Genomic DNA, 26445 nt, shown 5'->3' on the forward strand with positions numbered 1-26445 from the left:
GACAATGTAGCACTTTAAAGACTAACAAGATGGTTTATTAGATGATGAGCTTTCGTGGGCCAGACCCACTTCCTCAGATCAAATAGTGGAAGAAAATAGTCACAACCATATATACCAAAGGATACAATTAAAAAAATGAACACATATGAAAAGGACAAATCACATTTCAGAACAGGAGGGGGATGCGAGGTGGGGGGGAGGAAGGAAGGAAGGTATAGAATAGAAGAGATTCATCGTTACCCTTTTCCTTCTTACGCAAGTACCACCAGAAACCAGAAGCTGCTATGGCAATTACAGCCAAGACAATTGCTGCGATAAACCCTTTCTGCCATGCAGCCAGGATGACTGGAAATGAGAAGAGACACGTGTGATAATACATGCAGCGGTACAAAGTCACTACTGGCTTTAACCACTCCCAGCTCCTCACTGCAAGCGGTGTCGGCATTACGAGAAGCATTTAGTGCTCAGGAGGGTGAGTCCAGATAGCTCTGGAAAAGCTTTAAAGATTTCATTACCATCAAGAGTTTGTTACTGGGATCTTCCCTAACTGGTGTGTCTGTTCCTAGGTCCTGTCAGGGAAAGCTTTTAGTGCTGATCTTTGGCTTCTCAGCCTCCCCATCCTGGTATAGTGAAGGATGTAGGCACAGCCCATTTTCTTAAGTGGTTCTCCCTGACCCACCTCTACTACAAATCTGAAGCCAAAGAAAATGCACAAAGAGCCACAAAAGTTTAACCCCTCACACCTAAGTTAGATAGATGTGGCCACTGGGAATAACAAATCCCCTTGGTCCAGTTCAATGCAGGTTGAACCTCTCTAGTCTGGCACCGTGGGGACCTGACCGGTACCAAGCCAGAGAATTTGCCAAACCATGGGAGGTCAACATCATCAACACTTCCACTGATTGCTGGGCTCGTAGAAGACATTTGGGGGTAAATTAGAGTTAAATAACAGCACAGAACACTGAGAGCCAGGACCAGTGGCTGTAAACAAACTTTATGGGGCCCACAGAAAACATGGCTACACCCATGGTAAGTGCACATCCAACTAACTAAAATCAAGCCAGACCGTGGATATTGCCAAACCAGAGAGGTTCAACCTGTACCAGTAAGTATTATATAAAATCTAGCATTGAGTGACAAATAGGCAAGGGCATCCACCCGCCACCCAATTTATAGCTAGACAGGGAGATTTCCTGGACACTGCTCATTTTTCGCTGCTTAGGCATAGCTAGGGGACTAAAGGAAAGTGAGATCCTGGCATGATGGATTTCAGGAGAAGAATTTATTCCCCTGAGTTTTTCATTTGCCAGTCAGTTAAAGTAGGTTTTAGTTTTGGATCTATTCACTTTTGTTGTGGATTTTTCTAGGGAGGAGTGCTGTTGCATTAGGCCACAGTCCATGCTATATAAGTTAGTTTTCCTTGCATCTAGGAGTTAAGTCCAAAACAAAATGGGATTGTTTCGGTTAGATGGTGTCCCAAATCTTCCATGCAATCTCCTATCAACAGCATAGTGGCAATACAATCCAGCAGCAAAGTACCTACCTACAGTCACATGGCCCTTCATCATTCTTTTTATCCTACAGTGGTTGGTGTTTTTGCCAGGCACCATGTGTTGCAACGAAATTCCCCCTATGAAGCAGGAAATTCCTGCAGCAGAGGGGGAATTTTAAAGGAGCAACACATTAAGATGCCTTCTCGCCTGTCATTTAAAAAAGTTACAGATACAGTAAGAGATGCCAAGGATCTAGGACACCCTAAGGCTACGTCTACACTGGCATGATTTTCCGCAAATGCTTTTAATGGAAAAGTCTTCCGTTAAAAGCATTTGCGGAAAAGAGCATCTAGATTGGCACAGATGCTTTTCCGCAAAAGCACTTTTTGCGGAAAAGCGTCCGTGCCGATCTAGAGGCACTTTTGCGCAAAAAAGCCCCGATTGCTATTTTCACGAGCGGGGCATTTTTGCACAAAACAAATCTGAGCTGTCTACAATGGCCCTTTTGTCCGAACAGCAGCAGCACAGTATTTCCGCAAGGAACACTGATTTCTTACATGAAATCATCAGTGTTCTTGCGGAAATTCAAGCGACCAGTGTAGACAGCTGGCAAGTTTTTCCGCAAAAGCAGCTGCTTTTGCAGAAAAACTTGCCAGTCTAGACACAGCCTAACAGTATATGTCACAGAAGATTTGAGATAGACCCATTCTATAGTATTCAGAGCAGCGTAAATCTCCCAAGTTGTCCTCTCAGGGTGTGCCATGAGGAGCATAGCTTACCGTTAATGAATAGCAAGTTGCTTCGCACAGGCAAGCTGGCCCGGTTGGAGACTTCACAAAAATATTTCCCTGTGTCTTGCTTCTTCAACGATGTCATCTGCCAGATGACTTTAGTGCTCATTTTGCTTTCATAAAATAAAGGTTTCTTGTCATTTTGTTTAAAAATGCTGAAGTTGATTGGCAAAGATCCTTCTTTTACAGAGCAGAAAAAGGTAATATCTCCACCACTCTCTGCTTCCTGATAGAGTAAACTTCCAAAGCTTACATTCCTAATAGGAGCTGCAGATGAAAGCGTGGGGGGAAAGACATATCAGGTTATAAAATACTATTGTAGAAATGCTTCATGTGGTGCCAGTTCATCTTCACGTCAAACAGACTGACAACACATGACGTGTGTTCATTTATTCCCATGCTCCCTAGACAGCCTTTGTTCAGGAGCAATGCCCATTTATTTATATGTAACTCAATAATGTCTATTCCCTCGTCTACTTATGGTTGCTCAAAATAACCAAAAACAAAAGGAGAGAAAGTCTGAACCAAAGCCTATTAAAGTCAATGAAAGTTTTCCTATAACTTGAATGGGTTTTAAATCAGGGAACAATTTAGATATTACTAGAAATATCAACCACCTCCTCAGCTTGTGTAAACCATCATAGCAACCTTGGCTTCAGGGGAGTTATGCTATTTTACACGAGCTAAAAATCTGGCACAATACTTCTAAATCTGTCTATCTATCTATAAAATATACATAATTTAGAGGGTTTGTGTGTCATCCATCTGAGAGTCCATTTGTTCAAGAAGTCATCCTAAACCAAAAGAGCTAGGGCCACCACATTTGGTATGCAACGTCTTGTTATCCTAACTTAGGCAAAGTTTGGTTTGCTTTGGTTGTGCCAGGAAAATGGGAAGTGCCTGGAATTCGATTGTTTTCATAACACAGAAAGGGAGGGGGCTGATAGAAGGGACAGTTATATTGCAGAGTGACCATTGGGGGCAGTGAGCATGGGGGACAGCTGTACTGCAGGGTGACCACAGGGTGTGGCCAGCTGGGGCCAGAACTTTCCATGTTACTAGCCACCAGCCCAGGTAAGTGGTCCCCCTGCCTCAAACCCTCCTACTCCTGGCCCTCAGCCATAGTACCAGATGGGGGAAGCCCCGCTAGCCTCAGCCCCACCACCCTTGAGGAGCTACAGAGCAGGGTCAGGCAGCAGAGCTTCACCACCCCGACAAGATGGAGACTACCAACACCCTCCCTCCCCAGTAAACTGGAGGCCAGGGCCAGCCAATGCAGCCCCTGAGGAGCACCACCAGGGCTGGGGCTAAGGCTGAGCCATACAGCCCCACCTCCACCCCAGAAGCATCACCAGGGCCAAGGCTGGAGGACTGTGCAGCCCCACTCCCATCCCCAGAGGAGCACCAATGGGACCAGAGCTGAGAACTGTGGCTCCAGCCTCTCCTGAAGAGAACCTCCAGGGCCAGGCACCTCAGCCCTGGCCCCCACAGGAGGAGCCCGCAGCAACAGAAGCATTCTTGCTACCGCAGGCGGCCCCAGTGAGCCTCCCCAGACCTCCCAGCCCCCTACCCTGAGACCCCTGGCCTGAGCCCCCCATCCCCTACCCTGAAACCTGCATCCCCTATGCCCTGAGGCTTCTCACACTTCCCAACCCCTGCTCTCACTCTTACACCCCACTCCTGCCCTGGGCCCCCCCATAACAAATTCCCTGCCTTGACTCCTCTACCCTGCCCCACTGCCAGCCCCCTGCCCTGAAGGACCCAAACAATGCCAGGTAAGTATTCTAGTCTACAATATATTTCAGAATTTGTGTGTCCAGCTGGCTGTGAGTCTGTTTGTTCAAGAACTCCTCCTAAATGGTAAGAGCTAGGACCCCCAAATTTGGTATCCAGCCTCCTCTCATCATAACTTAAAGCAAGGAAAGGGTTTGGTTATGCCAGGACAATGAGATGTGCTTGGAATGTGATTCTTTCTTATAAAATAGAAAGGGAGGGGGTCTATTGGCATGTACAGTTTACTGCAAAATGACCACAGGGAGCAGCAAGAAGCCAGAGATGTGGGCTGGAACAACTATACTCCATTGAAGGGGCGGGGGGAAGAGGTGTAGAAAGGGACAGCTATCTGCTATATATTTGACAGAGTTTCTCTGTTTGTGTGTCTGTCTGTCCCCCAGCTAGGAGAGATGTACCCCTCCCCCAACTGTGCTCACTAGCAGCCATGGACAGGTGCTTCTCACCTGGCCCCAAGCTGCTGCGGTGAGAGAGGGCTGGGATTATCCTCTCCCCAGGCCACCCTGCATACTGAACCCCTCATCCCCAGCCCCAGCCCAGGGCAATGACTTAAATGAAGAAAAACCAAAATTATTTCAGTTAAGGATCTGAGCAACACTGGGTAAATCCTCCAGTAATGTATATTTTCCAAATCAATTAAGAGTGAACACAGGCAGCAAAGGACCACGTTCTCCCTAGAGGAAAGAATGAGATAAATGGTCTAGATTCCTCATTTAATAGCGTATGGAAAAAAATAGGAAGAGATCAGTTACTTTGTATCTAAATGAATATATTATGGTAGGTGCTGTCAAAATACAGTGTTTAGATTTGATGTTTTGTTAGATATGCCAGTGCTTAAAACATTAACCTCTGAGACCATTAGTTTATCCAATTATATAAACAATATCAATGTAAAAGAAAAATGCGTATATGTCATACATCCCCGAAGCTTCCTATATTAAAAGAACATTAACGTGGCAAAAGTCAAAAGGCTAACAGAATCAGAACTTAGGAAATGCCACAGTTCAGGTTTCCCGTGGAACCTTCATTCGGCCCCTTTTTGCACGTGTATTAAGATACAGCCTTTAACGACAAGAACCCATACTAATTCCACAGGATTCCTGTTTCATTCAGTGTACCAGGTGGATGATAATGAATCATAGAAGAGTAGGGTTGGAAGAAACTTCAGGTATGTCTAGACTACACCTCTCTGTCGACAGAGAGATGTAGATTAGGCACATCGAAATTGCTAATGAAGCCAGGATTTAAATATCCCACACCTCATTAGCATAAACATGACTGCCTTTTTTTTTCAAAATGGAGTTTTTTCGGAAAAAACGGCAGTCTAGACGCGGATCTGTCAAAAATAAAGCCTTTTTTGACAGATCCTGTAAACCTCATTTTTTGACAAAGGGATGCAGTCTAGATGTAGCCTTCGGGAAGTCATTTAGTCCGACAACTTGCTCAAACTCCTAGACAGAGTTTTGTCAAGCTGGGACTTAAAAACCTCTTAGGATAGAGATTCTACAACGTCTTTAGGTAAACCACTCCAGTTTCACACACCCCTCCTAGTGAAATAGTTTTTCCTAACATCCAACCTAGAACTCTCCAACTTGAGACCAACTTGAGACCATTGCTCCTTGTTCTGTCATTTGCCACCACTGAGAATACCCTGGCTCTATTTTCTATAGAACCCTTCAGGTAGCTGAAGGATGCTATCAAATCCCCCCTCACTCTTCTATGGATTAAACAAGCCCAGCTCCTTCAGTCTCTCTTCACAAGTCATGCACCCCAAGTCCCTAATCATTTTTGTTGCCCTCCCCTTGACACTCTCCAATTTGTCCATCTCCGTTCTGTAGTGGGGCGCCTGAAGCTGATGTGACCTTCCCAGTGCCCTGCTGCCAACTGCTTACCCCTATTCCAGCTGTTTTGGCAGTGCCTGAGCATTCTCAATGCAATTTCTGCTGCTTTGGCAGCCAGTTAATTCCAACACTTTAGAACACTCCCATGTATCGTTATTACATTGACAGGCTGCCAATGTTTTCCCGAGTAACACATGTCTGGGAATAGGTGGATTATGATTTTTTTTAAAGTTTTTGTTAAGTATCTTTTAAAAATTGAATAGAATTTCACAGGACACAGAAAAGACACTTCTGCATCCCATGGGTAAAGCGCTGCAAATCCATGGATATTCACTTTATATTTGCAGTTGTCTGCATTTGCACATGTGAATGTGAATATCCATGTCTCATTTTTGTTAAGAAACAGATGCGTGATCTGGGCTGCTGTTGCCGGCAAGAGTAAATCTCAGGTCCGACACTAGGTTTTCAAAGTACAAAGACACGCTACACAAGTATCTGTCAAACACAAGCAGTTTATTTTCTGACAGCTATCAGCTGCGCCCCTTAACTAAAAGAACAACATGATAGAAAAAGCGACATTCTTACATCCCTTCTGCAAGCTGGGGACCCAGTTTCAGCTGCGGATGAAGCAGGAGATCATCTAGGGCCTAGACTTTCGAGGTGCCGGCACCAAAGCCCATCGGTGAGGTCCAAATAGCTGTGCTCTGGGGCAGCTTTAAATACAGTGTCTCTACCTTGTTTGGCAGTTTGGAAATTTCCAGGGAGTTACTCATTGCTTGTGACAGTATGGCTCAGCTGTACAGACTGTCCTTTGACTTTGTTTACATGATCAGTACATTTGGGTAAACAGGATTGTTATGTTCCCGCCCTTATGTACAATTATGTACAATTCTTGCTACAGTGGTGTATGTTCCTAGAGGCTTGCTTTTGGCTCATCAGTAGTAGGGAAGGAGGGGTGGAGGAGAAATAGGAAAGGGGGCGGAGGGGAGAGTACAGGCCTCACCACCCCTATACTTCACATGTACAGAGTTCTTCCGCAATTAACCCCTACAGCTGCTGCTTCCTGCAGTTCCCCTTGGCTGCAAATGGCAAACTGCAGCCAATGGGAGCCAACAAGGCTCTGTAGATGTGGAGCCGATAAGTAAACAAACCGAACCAGTCCAGTAGCAGCTCTCTCAGAGTGGGTCTGCCGACCACTTTGAGAAACATTGATCTAGAAACCCTGCAGATTTGAACCCTCCACTTTATATCCATGAGGATGGATGCAGATAACCGTGGCTCATTTTTGCATATATGGACATAGATATGCATTTTGTATCTGTGCAGGGCATTCTCCCAACTGAATATCAAAGAATTGCTGCATCAATGAGTCACAAAAAGTTGCAAGCAGGCTTTACAATGGCAAGTGTTAGGCAACCTAAATCCAGGAGTGTAACCATCTGCCCCGTTAATAAGATTATACACAGTTGACTGTCTTCCTTTCCTGCATATCTCATATCCTGCTTGCCTTCTTATTGCAAGCCCTTCCAGGCAGGGGCCATTACTGCAAAGATTATTAATGTGATTAACTTTCAGCACAAAGTTACTGGGATTACTCACATGCTTAACTTTAAACACATGCATAAATATCTGCAGGAGGAGGGTCTATATTTGTTCAGTGCCTAACATCATAACCCCTAGTTGCTAATATGACATAATAAATGATAATGAACCTGGTTTTCAGAACTACTCAGCTCCTGCAATTCCTATTCAAATTCATCTAGAGTTGAAGGGACTCAGCAGGTCTGAAAATCAGGACTAACAGCAGCTATGTGTTGTGGAATGATTAAGATGTTAAAACTGCAAATCTAAGGATATGTCTAGACTACATCTCTTTTCTCGAAAAAGAGATATAAATGAAGCACTTCAAAATTTCAAATGAAGCCAGGATTTAAATTTCGCATGCATCATTTGCATAATGGCCACCATGTTTCTTTTTTTTTTAAACAGAGCTTTTTGATAGAAAAATGTCAGTTTAGACTGGGATCTTTTGAAAATAAAACCCTTTTTCGAAAGATCTTGTAAAGCTCACATGCACTGTCAATATCAAGGACCACCACGAGAACAGTTTTGTGTATGTAAAAACACATCTATTTCACACTGCCTACAAAAGGTACAAAAGTTAGGCCCGATCCTCCAGCTCTTACTCATTAACTTCATTGGGACTATTCTAATGAGTAAGAAATACAGGGCTGGACCCATATTTATAATTTCAAAGACTTAAGAACAAATCATTTTGGTTTTGCAAGTAAGTCTGAATTCAGTAAGGAGATTTTTTAAAAAGTCACAGCTAATGTGAAAGATATTTTCCCATTAAAATAAAAGTGGCTCTGGTTGATCTGATCTACCTTTCTAGGAGAATTTGTGTTTTATAGACCATCACAAAATGGTCTGAAGTTCAGATCCTCAAGTATTTTATGATTTGTCTGAAAAAAATGTTTAATATAGATTTTAGCCTTATCTGCTCAGTACACACACACACACACACACACACACACACACACACACACACACACACACTAATAGAAAATTAAAATTCTCATTCATGTATCTTCTTTAACAGTTAATTGGACTTACTTAGCACTGTGATGTTCAACCTTTGGCTACTTATCTTCTCATAGGAGTGACGGTTGCTAGCTTCGCATCTGTATTCTCTCAAATCATGTAATGTTGTTTGTATGTCCCTGAATTCAGCATACGTATTATCCAATACTGTGATGGTCTGAATACTTCTGTTTCCTCTGAAGAGTGTATAATTTATAGGTGGAGTTCCAAAAACGGATTGACAACGTAGGAGTAGAGTATCCCCTAACACCATCTCAGTGGATGAATTGGAAACAGAAAGAACTGGCTTTGAGACTGGCGCTAAAAGAGGGAAAATGTTATTGAAGTTGTATTAGGGTAAGTCCTAGTACCAGTAATTAATTGAAGACTGCTACATTAATGTAGACATGATCTATAAAACATATGCTACTTATTTGTTCCAAGTGATAAAGGAAGCCCCGCACATTGGCTGCATGAGTGTACTGCTAGCAAACAACTTGATTTCCTTACGGTGCGGTCCTCCATGATCAAGATAACATCTGCCTCCTACTGAGATCTGGGAAGATTGCTGAGGGCAGGGTGGGGGTGAAGCAGAGGGGAGCTAAATCAAGGCAGAAGTGGATAGAGTTTCAGACAAAAATTGAAACAAAATACAGGACTATGTAGCACTTTAAAGACTAACAAGATGGTTTATTAGATGATGAGCTTTCGTGGGCCAGACCCACTTCCTCGGATCTGAGGAAGTGGGTCTGGCCCACAAAAGCTCATCATCTAATAAACCATCTTGTTAGTCTTTAAAGTGCTACATAGTCCTGTATTTTGTTTCAGCTACACCAGACTAACACGGCTACATTTCTATCACTATTCGACAAAAATTGGTGACTGAAAAGGTGTTTAGGGTATGGCCAACTACTGAGAAAGTTAAGATGAGGTAGGATAGAGGGGAAGGACAATGGGAGAAGGATGCAGCAAGCTTTTGAAGAGAGTGAAGGGGCATGGAAAGGGGAAGACTTACTGATTTCCTTCCCTGATTATTGCTGGCCCTGGAAAAAGCTAATGAGTGTGCATCAGATCAGAGCTAGTTCTGTATGTCTAGTGACTACAAGAAAGTCAATAGAAAGTGACTTGCTGTTTGCAATTCAAGGGTTGCAGTCTGACCCTGCAAACCACTGGGCTACTGATCTGCACAAGTGTTTTGCAGGATTGGGCCTTTAAATCTCTTTATCAACTCACCGTAAACAGTTATCTGTACAGGGTTACTCTCCTTGATGACTCCTTTTATCTCAGCTCTGCAAACATAGGATCCGGTATCATTCACCCGGGCTGTGATAGTGAGGTTGCTGGAACTTTTCAATAAGATGCCGTTCTCTGGAGGTCTCTTTATGATAGAGTATTTTGCATTAAGGGAGCCATTAATATGGCACCATAGGTTTAAACTCTGATTCTCATCTAAGTCAGTCAAAGAAGGAGTCAATATTGGCTTGGAGAACAACTCTAGACAACAAATATAGAGAACGGAGAGAATTAATTCAGGTTGTGCATAGGGGCGAAGTAGCTACACTTCCCAAACTATCTGGGCAAAGGACACAATGAAATGAAAAGGGGCTGCGGTGCATTAGCTATTTTTATCCATCAATGAGGTACGGGCACATAGACTATTGCCATCCCAGGGCATCCTTTTATGGCCTGGGGTGGCCCTGCAGGAACCCTGCCTCAGTTTCCCAGAATAATACGGTCTTTAAAGTAATACCCCTCTCGATAAAATTCAGCTCCCCCCAAAAAAGTCCCTTTTCTGCTCACCCCTCAAGTTTCAAGTCCTTTTGGGGACTATGTTCCAGGCCTGGCCTCCCTAGCCCATAGATTGTTGACCCAGGTTCAGTGGTTTCCCCTTTCTGGGGCTCTGTCCAGGCTGAGTTCTTCCCCCCGACTCATCAATTTCTCCTTCAGACAGATTTCCCCTTGGAGCTTCCTTTTGAGTCACCTTCCAGTCACGACTCAGGCTCTTGATCTTTCCCAACTGGGTCTAATAACCCCCAAATTGTGTCTCTGGTAACAGGGAAAGAAGGGAGCTTTTGCCCCTCCCATTCTACAAGGCTCCTGGTCCCAGATCTTTAAAGAAATGATGGTCTAGGATGACCCTAAACCAAGGCTGGGCAAAAATGCAGCCTGCGAGCTACATCTGGCCCACCACGTGGCTGGATCCGGACCATAGGAACCTCAGCCAGCTCCCCACCTGGTCTGTCCCCGCTCCGCACTCAGAAAAGCCAGCTGCGGGGGTCTGTGAACACTGCAAGCTCAGGGGAGGGGAAGAGGCTTCTCATGGTGCTCCTGCCCCCAACAAAATCTTGCAGCTCCCAAGACGTAGAATCATAGAATCATAGAGTTGGAAGAGACCTCAGGAGGTCAAGTCCAGCCCCCTGCTCTAGGCAGGACCAATCCCAACTAAATCAACCCAGCCAGGGCTTTGTCAAGCCAAGACTTAAAAACCTCTATGGATGGAGACTCTACTACTTCCCTAGGGAACCCATTCCAGTGCTTCACTACCCTCCTAGTGAAATAGTTTTTCCTAATATCCAACCTGGACCTCTCCCCCCACAACTTGAGCCCATTGCTCCTTGTTCTGCCATTTGTCATTACTGAGAACAGCCTCTCTCCATCCTCTTTGGAACCTCCCTTCAGTAAGTTGAAGGCTGCTATCAAATCCCCCCTCACTCTTCGCTTCTGCAGACTAAACAGACGTAACTCCCTCAGCCCTCCTCATAGGTCATATGCTCCAGCATATTCAGCCTTAATCATTTTGGTTGCCCTCCACTGGACCCTCTCTAATGCGTCCACATCCTTTTGTAGTGGGGGGCCCAGAACTGGACACAATACTCCAGATGTGGCCTCACCAGAGCCGAATAAAGGGGAATTTACATTTCCCTTCCCCTCCCCCAACCCCGGTTATAAAATACTTGGTTTCTGTTATTTCTCTCCAGCTCATCATTTGATGAAGTGAGTTTTACCCATGAAAGCTCATGATACTATATATATTTTTGTAAGTCCCTAAGGCGCCACAGGACTACTTGTTATTTTAAAAGAACAGATCAGAGAAATACTGATGGCTGGTAATATAAGATCCTAGTTTAGATTAAACCGATTAGATAAAATAGGTATTCACCCAATTTCCACATGCTGTTGGCCATGTTGTTAAAAGCAGGGCTCGCCAAGCCGCGGCAAGCCCCGCTCGCCAGCCACGCTGTCCAGCAATCTGCGCATGCGCAGATCGATCTCTTCCGGATTGTAATCTACTTGCCATGGGCGAGTAGATTACATAGAATATCGAGCCCTGGTTATAAGGATATTCTGCATATGACAGTATTAAAACCCTGGGAAACATCAGTATTCCCTGTAAGCTGAACACTTGGGCAGCCACCTAGTAGAGTCAAATGCTGCCCAGCTGATTTGCAGTCAACCACAGCTGGCAGCATGTGTTTCTATTGGTGGTGCACATCTGCACATGCACCGATGCATATAAAATGTATTCTGCACATTCATGGGAAAAAATTAGTGGGAACACCAATCTTCATTCATTATAACATAAGAAAAACAACAATAAACTCATGCAAGGTCCCAGCTTGGGCGTGGCACCACTGTCTTCTACTGTAGCAGTGCGCAACCTTTTTTCAGACGTGACCCCAATATACTCGTGTTGCGACCCCTAAGATAATTTGAGCAGCACAGCTCTAAGATCCGGCCAGCTGGGGGCTGGGGCTGGGCCTGGTCATTGGCAGCCCCGCAGTGCAGCACGGAACTTAGATCCGGCCAGCCGGGGGCTGGGCTCAGCCATTGGCGGCCCCCCAAAAAGACATCTGCAACCCCCTTGGGGGTTGCAACACATGGATTGCACACCACTGCTCTATTGGATGAAATGAGACTTGCCCAATGGCAAGTCATAGAGTTTGTAAAAACATTCTCCTTTAGCTGAAATAATAGAAGAGTAATTGTGCTTCTGGAGCAGATGGATATGTTTAACCCCGTTGTCATGGTGAAGTTCCAAATGCCCATGACACGCAGTTTAATGACAACCATGAAACACCCGGTTGCCAGGGATTTGTCAGTACCTGCGCCTGGTACAGTATTTTACAATTTCAAACTATTTGTTAACGTCTCAGAAAGTATTACTATCTTCATTCTATCATAGCAGCAAACCAAAATTCAACACCCGGTGGATGTACCATGTCTGGACTATGGTTCTTCTTCAAGGGCACCATTTCAGAAGAGTGCGAGAGGAGGGAGGCAGCATCTGTATATCAGGGAGTATCAGGGATTGAGGGAAAAGTACTTGGATTCCGTAGATTACTCCTCTACTCCCTCCCTTCACCAGCCAGGAGTGAGAGGCATGGGCAGAATCCAAGTACTTTCCCCTCACTCCCTAATAGTCAGGGGAATGGGAAGAAAAGCAAGCCACATCCTCGTACACATGGCTGCTGCCCCCATTCTGCTCTCCTGAAATGGCAGCCTTGCCCTTCTCCAGCACTGGATGAGACAAAATAATTTTGTAATTGGGATTTAAAAAAATAATCACTCTCCTTCCCCCCAGCCCTAAGTAAACTTAGTCACCTTTGTAGTACAAATAGGATCTTTGCTGAACGGCAAGCAGTGATCGGGTGCAGATCCTCAAAGTTATCCAGGTGCCTAACTCCCATTGAAAAATCAGTGGGAGTTAGACACCTAAATACCTGCGCCTGAGCGTCAGCCAGGATTAGAACTCAGGAAATGTGCATTTGAGTGTCACTTTCGTGAGCGATGCAAGATCTAGAATGACCGGCACTCCTACCTGGCACAACAATGTTTATGCTGCTGCTTTTCGACACTCCCCCCAGTTCCACTTTGCATGTGTAATTGCCATTGTTTTCTACTGTGGCTATTGCAGAGTAAGTGACAGAATTCTGTCCGCGTGTACTGTTCAATATCTTTCTGTCTCTCTGGATGAGAATTTCAATGTCCTGATTCCGGACTTGAACCGTTGTACATTCAATGTCAATTCTGTCTCCTTCTGTGATGTTCTGTGGGGGCCTGACAGTCATCTTAGGTTTTGAAAATGGTTCTGAAATGCAATAGATATAAAATTATTCGGACAACTTCCTCTTTTTTTAAAAGAAAATATTTGTGTGGGGGGATAAGGTGGGAAAGGAAAAGGGAAATTGGATACCATTCTTCTTGAGGAACAACATGGTTTTAGGCAAGGTCATTCATGCACAGATGTGATTTTCACTTTAAGTAAGAAGGTTTATGAAAATGTGAATGAATTTCTAGGAACCCTTGGTATTAATTTCAGACTTTCAAAAAGCATTTGACAGTTTAAATTGGGATACAATGTGGAAAATTGTTAGGCAGTATGGAATTTCAATTAAACTTATCAATATAATGAAGCCATTTTACACTAATTCCAAATATTATATTAAAAGGGATAGAGGATTAAGTAAGTAATTCGAAATTAAGACAGTGGGAAGGCAACAGTGCTTCCTGTCTCCATTCTTTGTTCTTAGTCATCATTGATTATGGCCTCAAGCAATGTAAATATAATCCATATGGCTTAAAGTAGAATCATTCAAGATTATTTGATCTAGATTTTGCCGATGACATTGCTCTTCTGTGTGAAAATGCTGAAGGATGTCAAGCATGCATAGATGAAGTTAAAGAAATGATGAAGAAAGTAGGACTGATTCAATGTAAAGAAATGTAAAACCATGATAAACAGAGATATGGATTTAAACATCAAAACTGATGATGAACAGCTAGAGAGGGAAGATGGTTTCAAATATGCACAATAAGCCAAGATGGCATACGCTCAGAGAATACAAGAATAAGGATTGGCAAAGAAAATCCAGCTACAATTGCAGAAAGACTCCAACAATCTTTGATCCTGCAGATTTTCATCCTCTTTGCTAATGACAATAACAAATGTCATACAGTGCCTGGTATGGACGCATATGTTGCATATCCATCAAGACTTTTGTATATTTGAGTGAGTGTCCTAAAAATAGACACAGTACTACAAGCAATGGGAGGGACTATTCCCTGAGTACTGAGTACATACCTATGGTTCTGGGTGGGTATGTCCTGGAGGTGGCTAGTCCCTCCCACCACTTGAGTCGCCATGGCTGCGCTCCATTGGTAGGGCACCACCTCAAATCAGCACTAGCACATACATGTCTCCTAAAGCTGGAAACCATAGCTCTAGCCCAAAGAGCGGACATGTCCTCAGTCTAGTCTCAAGCAGTTCTTCCCTGCCTCTTCCAGTCTCGGGCACCCTCCTTTATGCCCCATTGAGAGTCAATTGGCCCCTCTTAAAGGTGCCCATCACCCTGTGACACAAGCAAAGAAATGCAAAGGCACAAACTGAGCACACGTCTACACTACAAAATTAAATTGATCTAACTTAGGTCCACATACAGCCATCCCAGTAATCACATTCCTTGTAGGCTCACTGATGGGGGGGGAGGGCAAAGGGAGCAGGTGCCCTGGGGCCTGGTGCTCCTGGACAACACCACTGCAGCAGCAGTAGTGGCTGGAACCCTGGGCCCTTTAAATTGCCTTTGAAGTGCTACCTTGGGCTCTCTGGGTGGCTCTAAGGACTGGCGGGAGGGGGGGTTTACCGCCCTCTGGGCAATTCTGAGGGCTGGTATGTGGGAGAGGCCACAGCATGCTCCAGGCAGCACAGAGAGTTGGCTGCCCCTGGCCCTGCCCCTTCTGCCTGAGACTCCCCCCCTTCCAGGAGCATGAAACCAGGCCCTACCCACCTTGCCCAGAGGTGTATGGAGGCTGTTGGCTCCCCTGATAGCTGGTGTGTTTTTCCACTTTACCTTAGTGGTTCATGTCCTCACCAGGAGTGCTTGTGTAACTGCCACCAGGCAGATTTGAACCGGGGACCTCTGGAGCTTAGTATGGGAACCTCTATCCTCTGAGCTAAAAGCCAGCTGGCTCTCAGGCCATGCTGTAGACGCTACAGTGTAGAGGTCTCTTGTTCTTATCTGTTGCTGTGGTCTAAGTGCTACTGCGTGGGACAGAGAACCAAACTAGGTGCGTGGGTTACACTTGCACCAATTGAACTGTCAGCATGGGGCATTGTGAGACAGCTTCTGAAAGCCAGTAACAGTCGATGTAAGCAATGCAGTGTCTGCACTGACACTGTATCAACCTAACTACACTGATACTGATTCTGTCTCTCTTATGGATATGGATTTGTGAGGTCGGTGTAGCAGGAAAGTGACATCAATGGGAGAGAGATTTTAGTAGACACTTACATAGTTAGGTCAACATAAGTTGCCTAGAGTCAACTTACTTTATAGACTAGACCAGTTCTAAGCAACTTACCCACAACTGTAACAAGTGTCATATTACTGGGGTCTGATGTGGAAATACCAAATGGTGACATAACCTGGACAATACATTGAAAATTCAATATTGAATCCCCCTCTTGGACTGGAAAGTCAACAGATGCAAAGTTTTCCCTTAATTCTTGCTTCTTTTTGGTTTGTTTCTTTTGATCCGGCAAGAGTTTGTCGAACAGGAAAATGAAGGGAGGCTTTTCTTCTGGTTCTTCACATCGTAAAGTCACAACTTCACCCTCCGTTACCTCTGTTTTCAGGGCAGTCAATTTTGGCTGGAACAGCCCTTTGGAAAGAAAACAAGCAAATATAATTAGACAAATCTAAAGCAGAAGTTCTCTCTGGCATTTGTACTAGTGGCTATTCTAGAGTATGGGCAGAATCAATCTGATCCCAGACTTAGGCCAGATTTTTACAGTTGGCCAAAGTCTGGAATAAGACACTCAGGAAGTTTAGGGCAAGTATTATGCTGTATGGGTGGGCATTCCGATCATGCTGCTGTGACCAGTGAATCAAGACTTCTCTCGTCCCATCATTCTGCAACATTGAACATTCCACAGGGTACTTTCCTAGCAACCTTAGATGATGTTTGTTCTACCAGTATATGGTACTGGCAAAGTGCTCCCTGTGTGAATGTAGCCTTCGCTCAGTGGGGCTGGAGCACCAGAGGAGTGAAGTGTTTCATTTGGGAGCCACATCGATACATCAGTGAGGTTTGGGATATTTGGAGGTGTTTTTTTTCCTCACTGTGTGGTCCCCAGCTGATTTTTCAGTGGCCCCTGACCCAAAAAAGGTTACCAATTCTTGCCACAAATAAAGAAAACATGGGAACCTTTTGTGTTGGACATATACAACTCACTGATGTATCGATGTATAGATATTTTACTTGATTTAAAATGAAGTTTGATAAACTAACATGAGAAAGTTAGAGCTTAATCTATTTAATAATTTAAATTACTATTTCCTGACTGGTTAATTAAACCATTCTCCCTAGCTACAGCACTAGCAAGATGGCTTGGGCTTAATTATGTAATTAATGGCAAGTTTCCATTAGCAACTGGTGGTCCACGGAAAGGTTTGCATTGAGCCAGGTGGGCCATAGGACAAAAAGTTTGAGAACGGTCATTAAGAACACTTCCCCATCAACACTTCTAACTCCCACATCAGAACAAGCAACAGGTAAAATCTGATTTCTCCATTTGGATATTGGAACAGGGGATACTGGTCATTTAGGACAGTGGTTCTCAAGCTAGGATACGTGTACCCATAGCCCCCCCCCCCCATGCCAATGAGTGCCAGATGCAAAGGATCTGGAGTGGAGATCTTCCATGGGCCTGCTGGGTGACCTTAGGCCAGGCTCTTCACCTCTCTGTGCCTCAGCAACACATTTTGAGAACTCCAGATGAAAAGTGCTTCAGTATTATTATTAATGTACATTGAGAGAGTACGGGTTGCTCCTCCCTGGTCTGGCACCCTCGGGACCTGACCGGTTCTGGATCAGGGATTTTCCAGACCAGGGGAGGTCATTTCTGGACCCCCCTGACACCAGTCTCTTCCAGCCCCTCTTGCTGGTCCCCACTGCCCTGTCAGCCCCCACTGCAGCGCTCAACAGCCCTGCCACCTCCATGCGCACCAGGCTCCCGCTGCAGCACTAGCACATGTGGGGCTCCCAGTGCCCTGCCCAGAAACCCCACTGCCACATGTCTGTTTCCTACTGTTCTGCCATCCCGCAAAGGCTCCCAGGCACTAGCTCTCCACCAGGACTTTCTGATCCTGAAACATCCATGGTCCTGTTAAGAGAGTTTCAACCTATAGGACATAATCTACCCTGCTTTTTGTAACATAAAAGACTGCCACAGTTGGAAGGGTACTTACCCTCCACTTGAACTTCCAAATCATTGCTGCTTTTTGTTTTTCCTTTTGCGTCCACGGTGCACCGATAGCTTCCTGAATCCACTAATCGAGCTGGGAATATTTTGTGACGTGCTTGGACGTCCTTCAACGTGGTGTTGTGCACAAGATTGTCGTCTTTGTAAAATAAAAAAGTGAGCTCCATCTGGAAGCTGGTGCTTTTGCTAATGTCCGCAGAGCAGTTCAGTTGGATTGACTTTCCATTTGTCACTTTGTGGGATGGGCTAGTGAGTGTCACTTGGTTGATGGTCACTTGAAAGGGGAACGGAGAGACAAAAGTCGCATTTAGTTTCAGTCTGACCAAAGCCCTGTTTGTTCTCTGATGTTGCTATGTAAAGCTCATTACAATTGCTAAAGGCTGAGAACTCTATGAAATAGGCACTGTCCTACTTTATTGGGGGGGACCATATTTCCTTCAGTTGAGTACAGGATACTTGATAAAATTACTTGTAGTCAGGTGAGTTCTACAGCAATCAATCAAAATTGTGCTGTACAAACATTCAAATTATAAGGTTGACTGAGCCCCTGTGAGGCATAAATACTGAATAACTGGAATCCTTTGTAGTTACTTTCTTGTCTTTAAGGCTTTAGAGTTCACAGGAGGAGATACACACACACACACACACACTCACTCCCGTACACCTCTCTCACATAGGCAGGTGACCGACCATCCGGACTCTCCCTGGCTGACGCTCTCCACCCTCCTTGCCTGACTGGGTCCCCAGGGTAGACTCACCTCTCCTGGTACCTGGAGCCTCTTCTTCCCAAGGCAAAACATGGGGGAAGGGACACAGAGTCACTGGAAAGGGGTATGGAGGAGCAGTGGGCCTGGGAGGCAAAAAGGAGCAAAGCAGAGAGGGGAAGCAAGAGCAGGAGCATGTAAAGAATCAATGAGCGGTCAGCAGAAGCAATAAGTAACTGGCTGCCATCTGGCACCTGTTCACACTCACCAGCCACCACTGCTCGCAGTGCACAGTCAGTGCCGCCCGGAAACGGGATGGGGCGGGACCCTGCTGGCCAAGAGCTGGCATGCAGTAGGGACTGTGCTGATGGACCAGTAGGGGGAGCAGTTGACCCCATGCACTGCTTTGCCCCACCACCAGCTTTGCACACCCCAAAACCATCGTGGGGCACTGAACCCCCTCACTCATCACTGATAGGCCAGCAGCTGGCAAGCGGGGATCTGGCTAGCAGCAGGACCCACCAGTAGTAATGGGGGGAAGATAGAAAATATGGGACAATTTGCCTGTTTTTAAGAAAAAGTCGGGACACCTGCAGAGGGGCTTAAATAAAAGGTTGTCCCTTTAAAAATGGTACTTCTGGTCTCCCAATACTTTCTGGCCTTGAGTCTGCAACTGGAACCACACAGGCAGTCTCCCACTGAAATGTATGGGGCTCCAAGCAGGTGAAAAGATCCATTCAAGTGCTTGTGATTGCAGAATCAGTGTCTATGTTTGTATAATGCCTTGCGCAATGGATCCCCAATCAGATGTGTCAGTGCTACCCCAAAACAAATACAATTCCAGTTATCTGAATTCCCTTTTTTCAAAAATCCTCATCTGAATTCACAGCAGTTTCCCCCCTTAGCCCTATATTATTTAATAGCACTTCTGTTTATCTGAAACCTGGTCATTTGAAACTTTTGGATGTCTAGCAGGCTTTTAGGATATATGTAATTACACTGTGTTACCACTACTGTCTTAGCCCACCTCTCACATCCATTGTTTAAGGATTTTTGTGATTAAAGCTCAAGCAGGATCGGCTTGAGCCATTCTTGTGTCCCGGACAGCGGGCGCACAATGCATGCACGGCTCCGCCCCGGGTGCACTGCACATGCGCGCCCCGCCCCCTGGCACGCGATGCACCTTACAGCTGCAATCGGGCACGTGACGTCCCTTACAGCTGCCATCAGGCACCTCACATAGGTTGGCTCCCAAGGCAGCTTCCCAGCTAGCCCCTGCCCCCCTTAATCCGGCCCTGAGTTCAAGGTTCCCCTTCTATCTAGAAAAAATTTTCATTTTCAAGCAACACATCTGTACAATGAAGTAGGTTTTTTTTTTTTAATTACAAGAAGAAATGGAGAACAGGGAAGGGGAAAAGCAATTTTGAGCAGTTTTGCCTGTTTCTGTGATTATTTTGCAAAGCCCTCACTTTAACATGCCACTCAGGAAAAAAATGAAGTCCTTGTCCACACTGGTCAGAAGAAACACCTAGGAACCATTCTGGCACCAGCTCTATCTCACAGCTGTTGTCACTACCGTCTGAAAAGTCATGTGGCCTAAATACAATCCATGCTGGGCCGTCAACTGAATCCTCTGAGTTAATTCAGCGTTCTAACATAGCCATTGGGTGGGACTGCTTGAAATTCCCTTTCAAATGAGGAGCAGTTAGCTTGCCAAAGATTCTCATAATGTATAACTAAAGAGAATGCTCTTTTGCTTCAGTTATAGTTAAAGATGACCAGACTGGGTGAGATTAGTGTGCAAAGAGTCATCACACACTATACACACTTGAAGTCACGGGGTGGGCAGGCAATAATTTTTGATTGGGGGCCCACTTCAAGATATTGGTAAGTGGTCAAAGGCTGCACATTTCTATGGAGAGGATGCAGGGTCTGGAACAATGTTGGGTGCAGAAGGAAGCTTGGGGTAGGGGACTGGGTCTGAGAGGGAGTAGGAGTGAAGGAGGGGGTTGTGACCTGGAGCACAGGAGTGGGGTGCAGGGTCAGGGAGGGGGTTTGGGCGCAGGAGAGGATTCTGGCCTGGGGGAGGAGTTTAGAAGTAGGTGCAGAGTCTGGGAGGCAGTTATGACCTGATGAAGGGGAGGTACAGAGTTTGGGTGGTGACATGGGGCAGAGAGTTGGGATGTGGGAGGGAATGAAGTGCCAGATGTAAGCTCCAGCCAGGAGGCATTTACCAGGGTAGCTCCTGGCCAGCAGTCCAGCAGGACTCTCAGGCAGGTGGCCTATATGAGGGGCCTGGCAAGGCAGGCTGTGGGCCGGATACGAAGGCTTGGCAGGGTGGATCCAGCTTGTGGGGCAGTTCTTGATACTCCCCTCCCGCACTTTAAGTCCTACTTAAATGATGCATAAACTTGTGCTGGCACTCAGCTCTAGAATGAATTTACCTCAGATGGAGAACAAACGTGAAGTCTGTAGGAAGTGCTAAGCAGAGACAGGAGAGAAGAGAAAAGAAGTGAGAAAAAGAAATAGCAGGAGAAGAAATGTGGCTGCTTAAAAAGCTAGGGGCATGGTCCGTAAGGGGTTTGTATGAAATACTTCAGAGACTAGTCCGCCCTGTTGAGCTACATGGACATTTCACTATTGATTTCAAACAAGAGCAGGAAGAGGCTGTTTGCAACCAACGTCTGTATTTAACACCTGTATTCCCCCCCCCCCCCTTTCCATAGTGTTATCTTAAAATGCCACTCCCTCGAAGAGGCAAAAGAGGGGAAGATAAGAGAAGAGGGAATTCTTCACCCCAGAAAGCAGCTGTTTCCTCCTGAAGCTCATGGTAGCCTTCCTAGGCTCATCTCCAATTTCCAGAGACAGCTAGGAACTTGACCATGGGAAAATCTTCCCTGAGGTCACTGAATTTTAGATATTGGGATAAACTAGACATTTTTAATCACATTTGTACATCCCTTCAAAAACACACACACACACACACACACACACACACACACTTGAACTGGAGGGTCTTGGATGGACTGGAAATTGGTTACAAACATCATCTCTGGATTGGGATTGGCAGAACAAAACCCCCAGCAAATGAGGTTTTGCAAAAGGAAAACCCAGTTTGCTTGACCCATCTTTAATGAAATTCCATTCTCTGTGGTGTGATGAGAAAAGCATGTACTAGAACAGGGAGGACAGAGGTAGCTAAATGTGTCTGCAGCTGACTTGTTCTGGTCCGCTTATCTGTCATGATTCATTGTTTCCAAGTCCGATAGCAAGAGAATCCCAGCAACAAAGGAAAAGCCAGCCATTTTACTTATCTGGGCAAATGGAAAATTGCAGAGCAGTCCAATGTGCTGCTCTATCTAACCCTGTAGGCCTTGGAGCAAATTGATTGCTCGAGTAATGTGGCAGAAATCCTAGGATTTATTCAAGGGCCCTCTATCTCACAGCATAAAGTTGTGTCACTCAGAAAATCTTATTTTACATGAATATGTAGGAGCAAAACATGCAGGAACAAAGCTGAGATCTCTGTATAAGAACCATAAGTTCTCCCAACTTTGGTAAGTAGAGTCCAGTGTTTAGACAGAAGTTCAACAGCTCAGGACAATTTGAACAACATGGATGATGCATTTACATATGCCTAAGGCTGAATCTTCATTAGAAATGCTGCAACACTTGAGAGCTACGCCGCTGTTACACTTCAGCATGGAAACACAACAGCAATGAGAGGGATTCTGGAGCCTAGTCCTGCGACCAGGGTCTCCTGTTGCTGTAGTTAATCCACATCCCCAAGAGTTGGTAGCCACGTCAATGGAAGAATTCTTCCATCAACCTAATGTTGTCTACACCTGGGATTAGGTTGGCTTAACTATGTCACTTGAGGTATGGACTTTTCATAAGGTAGCTGGATTGACCTGACATTTTTAGTATTGAACTGTCTTCAATACTTCATTTGAGAAGTCCCATTGAGTTCAATTGGCCAGCTCAGATGTGTAAGGTTACTCAATGCAGACACGTTTGCAGAATGGGAGCCCTGAATAACCATCATCTGAGAGAACAAAGTAAAAGTATCAAATTTCACACAATCTCCCCAAAATGCAAAGCTTTTGAGCCTGAAAAAGCTTCCTCAAAATTTATACTGAATCCAGCATTTATGTTAAAAAATCCTAAACCACAATACACACACAGAAATAAAACTCTGCATTTAGCTAGCTCTAATTATGGGCCTGGTTCTATAGCTTTACTCTCACTGCTTGTCCTTACCTATGAAAATCATCTCACTGAAATTAGTGGGACCACTCCTATAGGGTAAGGACTACTCACAGGAGCAAAAGTTGGGAGATCAGGCTTTATTTATTTTCCCTTTCCTGAAAAGCCAGCCTCAAACAGCAGGACAGAAAAATACGGCCAACACTTCAGTTGTGTCTCCAATCACTGCATCTTTTATCACACACCAGGTAAAGCAGCAGCATAGTCAAGTGTCACATTTCCGGCGTTTTGTTAGCTGAGGTCACAACACTCACATTATTTAAATATAGGTCTCGCTCGGTGAAAAGCAAATGATCAGTTCAAACCCATAATTGCAAAGATCGTTTTCTCCCATTTTTTTCCTTTTTCATTTTTTTCCCAGTGGAAATAATTACAGTTTATTACATAATCTCCCAGTTTTCTGGTGGCCCAAGTAGGAGAGACAAGCTCATGATTGCAAGTTCAATCAGCTTCCCCGTTCCACCAACCTCCATCAGGCAAACTTTGCACAGCTCGTCAGCTGTTTTACACTAGGTCTGCTATTTTGTTAAACTCTAATGCACTCCAGTGTGACAAAAATGTTCTAGTAAACACTTCTTTTAAAACTGTGCACGTTGCAGGTCTGATCCTGAAATCCTTGCCTAGCCAAATCCCCCATCACTGTACGCACACCTCTGAGTAGGAACCATTGAGGTCCAGAATATTGCAGCAAGGAGACAATTGTCAGAATTACAATTAATCAGGGAAATCTACATAATACCTGCAGGCAGTGGGCCAATTTCATCCTTGGTGTAACTCTACTGACTTCACTGGGATTACATCAAGATTGACTCTCATCAATTCTGACTTCAACAGCGCTTGAGCATGTATTTCAAGAGATTTCAGGTTAAGCACATGCTTATGTACTTTGCTGAATCAAGGCCCCTATCTCATTCTAATCCTTTGGGCCATTGGGTATGATTTTTTTAAGCAGAAGTCCCCATTAAAAGGAAAGGTGAACAAGAACAGTAGAATCTGACCCTGTAAATATCTTTGCTATTAATAAATATACTCTCACCACTGAACACTGAATAAGAAGAATTCCCTCCAGACCCACTGGATTATCGTTACAATTTTCCAACAGATGGCAAAGTAATATCCTAGCAGGCTTTTTAAGGTCATCCAAGTATTTGTTTAATAAAAAAGTGTTTATTCCTTTATAATCTCAAACATGATATATAATTCGCTGTAAGTCTTATTCATGTAGCTATAAACAAGTCAAGGAAAATAAGTTTATGGGCTTTGTTTGCTTTTGCTCACCCTAACACTTGTGACTGGTGGCTATGCCCAGTTCGCTTGGAATTTAAATTACCGATTAGTTAGATGAAGCTCATGGGAACCCTTGCTCACATTCAGCCACCATAGTGAAAGGAGTGGGATGGTTTCCCTGCCTCTGGTGGAGCTGCTCTATTCTTGTTTATTTGTAAATTCTCCTAGCCAGAAAAAAAACATTTTCCTGGCACTCATGAAAATCTGAACAATTCTGTTTTGGATTCAACTGGACTGGGTAATATCATGGACCAGGCATTTCCCAGCATAAGGGAAGGAGATTGGGGAAAAAGAGGAGGATAACACAGAAAATTATAACTTACTTCACCCAGTTTCAAGAGGACACATGCTGAACTTTCAGTGCTCTCTGGATATTTTGAAGTTCAAAGAGCAAATACATCCAGCAAGTGCCCTTAATTTACCTCTACCAAATGGTCTCTCCTCCCTCCCGTGTTATGGGGACAAGACAGCAGCTTTGTTAAAATATGACAGCACTAGGAACGAGATTCCCCATTCCTTCCCTTCTCTTGTGAACCCTGTCAAATGAGATTTACTGCAGGGAAAGGGTGAATGGCGGGTCTGAAAGAAAAAATATTGGCAGCAGGTTGCTGATTGAAACAGTGTGCAGTGCGGATTAAAGGCTACATATAGATATTTATCAGAGGGGTAGTAGCCATGTTAGTCTGGATCTGCAAAAGCGACAAGGATTCCTGTAGCACCTTATAGACCAACAGATGTATTGGAGCATAAGCTTTCGTGGGCAAAGACCCACTTTGTTAGATGCTCCAATACATCTGTTAGTCTATAAGGTGCTACAGGACTCATTGTCACTTATGAAAATATTTGAAAACTTTGTATATTGTACATAACTAATACTGTTAGATAACAAACACTGAACATTTATAATTGAAATATGGAATATTGTTTGATAAATACTCCCACAAAGCCCCCATTGACTTCAGTGGAGTCAAAATTTTACCCTAAGATTTCTGGGTGTGATTCTGTTTCTAACTGGCGATCCAAACTCTTTTTTCCCCCCTTTTTTGAGCCATTTTATAAACAAACAAACAAACAAAAAGACTTCACGTTAAATCATTTTACATGGGTCAAATTCTGCTCTGAGTTAAACCCGTGCAAATCCAGAGTAACTACTGTAGATCTCTACTACAGTAACTGAAAACAGAACAGAACAAAATCTTTGGCATATCCAGAATTTTAGAAGAAGGGTCACAACTCACCAATGTCTTGAGCTTTTAGACTTGGACCTGGAAAGATGAGAGGAAATGTTATATTCAAAGCTTAAAGACTGAGCTTAAGGACAAAATGCAAAATATGGAAATTCTTCATGGCAGAGAATTCTGAAAAATGTTTGTTTCCAGCTAATCAAAACATATATATGAGGACAACATTAAACATGCCAATATTTAAACAGTGAACTTACAGTATAAGAGAATCACCAGCACAGCGAGATACATCTTGTCATTGGAGAACAGTTACCTAATTACCGAAGAAAATGACCACCCACTCTGGTAGCTATGCCGCGCAGCCCTAAAACTCCACAGAAATTTTGATTCTTAGAGAGAAACCACTAACGCAGCTTTGCTATGAAAAGCCGTAGGTTTTTCCAAAACTTCAGCAGAAAATGGCTTGTGTTGGTCAAGTAATCATTCCCATTACTGGAAAGTGGAAATGGCAAACAATGAGAATCTATCTGCTGCTAACAGGCAGATTATTGCACAGGAAGTGACTGGTCTTTTCCTGAGGAACCCACTGAACATATTTGCTTTGTTTAGTTTCTTAAGGTGTATGAAAAAAAACAAGTAGTCCCAGTGACATTTATCCTGAGATGCCTGCTCATGCCTATGTTTTTAAATCATGTTTACCCGTTTAAAATCAGAATTTCATTTCCTATTTGATCTCACTGGATTCTCAATAAATTCTGCTTAGTACTGAAAACCCTTCTGTCAACACACAGGGCCAGAGCCCAACAGGTTTGTAGATTCACTTCATGACAGAGTCGATGAGGGATAGTTGCATTTATTAATCTCACTACGTCACTACTATGGCAGGCTTAATACTGCCAGATGGTTACACAGCTACTGCAAAGTAATATGCCAATAAGCGTAGGCAGAGCAATGCATAAAAGTGAGCAACAGGCATTTGGAAATGCTTATGCCCCTTCAGTCTACGGGGAGTCCCATTCCAATCACCTCGCATCAGGTGAAGGTGGCTCTAGCTGGTGGGCTCCAGGACTCCCATCAAAGTCTAGGTCCCTGGTGAGACTCAGCGGACACAGGACTCCCTACACTAGTTTTACTACAGGGCTATGTCTACACTGGCAGCTTCTTGCGCAAAAACTTGCCTGCTGTCTACACTGCCCAAGCGTTCTTGCGCAAGTAAATTTACAGTATAGCGTTGTAAAACAGG

General features: G+C 44.4%; 1 protein-coding gene across 15 annotated transcripts in view; it reads right to left on the reverse strand.

The window, feature by feature from the left end:
- PECAM1 (platelet and endothelial cell adhesion molecule 1) overlaps positions 1 to 25790 on the reverse strand; it is a 73849-nt gene extending 48059 nt beyond the window's left edge. For 9 of the 15 annotated variants that reach the window (XM_075903905.1, XM_075903903.1, XM_075903898.1 and 6 more), the window contains exons 1-9: positions 25460 to 25789; positions 25257 to 25283; positions 17748 to 18035; positions 15859 to 16158; positions 13319 to 13588; positions 9733 to 9993; positions 8533 to 8820; positions 2273 to 2551; positions 241 to 345 (exon numbers count right to left, since the gene is read on the reverse strand). In XM_075903905.1, the coding sequence (XP_075760020.1) occupies positions 241 to 345; positions 2273 to 2551; positions 8533 to 8820; positions 9733 to 9993; positions 13319 to 13588; positions 15859 to 16158; positions 17748 to 18035; positions 25257 to 25283; positions 25460 to 25493 (1852 nt within the window). In that variant the 5' untranslated portion in view covers positions 25494 to 25789. Of the gene's footprint in view, positions 1 to 240; positions 346 to 2272; positions 2552 to 8532; positions 8821 to 9732; positions 9994 to 13318; positions 13589 to 15858; positions 16159 to 17747; positions 18036 to 25256; positions 25284 to 25459 lie in introns of all 15 variants that reach the window. The other 6 variants (XM_075903909.1, XM_075903904.1, XM_075903910.1 and 3 more) reach the window with 2 other exon arrangements.
- Positions 25791 to 26445: the final 655 nt, after the last annotated feature.

The sequence above is a fragment of the Pelodiscus sinensis genome, chromosome 20 (assembly GCF_049634645.1).
Source record: "Pelodiscus sinensis isolate JC-2024 chromosome 20, ASM4963464v1, whole genome shotgun sequence".
Classification (NCBI taxonomy): Eukaryota; Metazoa; Chordata; order Testudines; family Trionychidae; genus Pelodiscus; species Pelodiscus sinensis.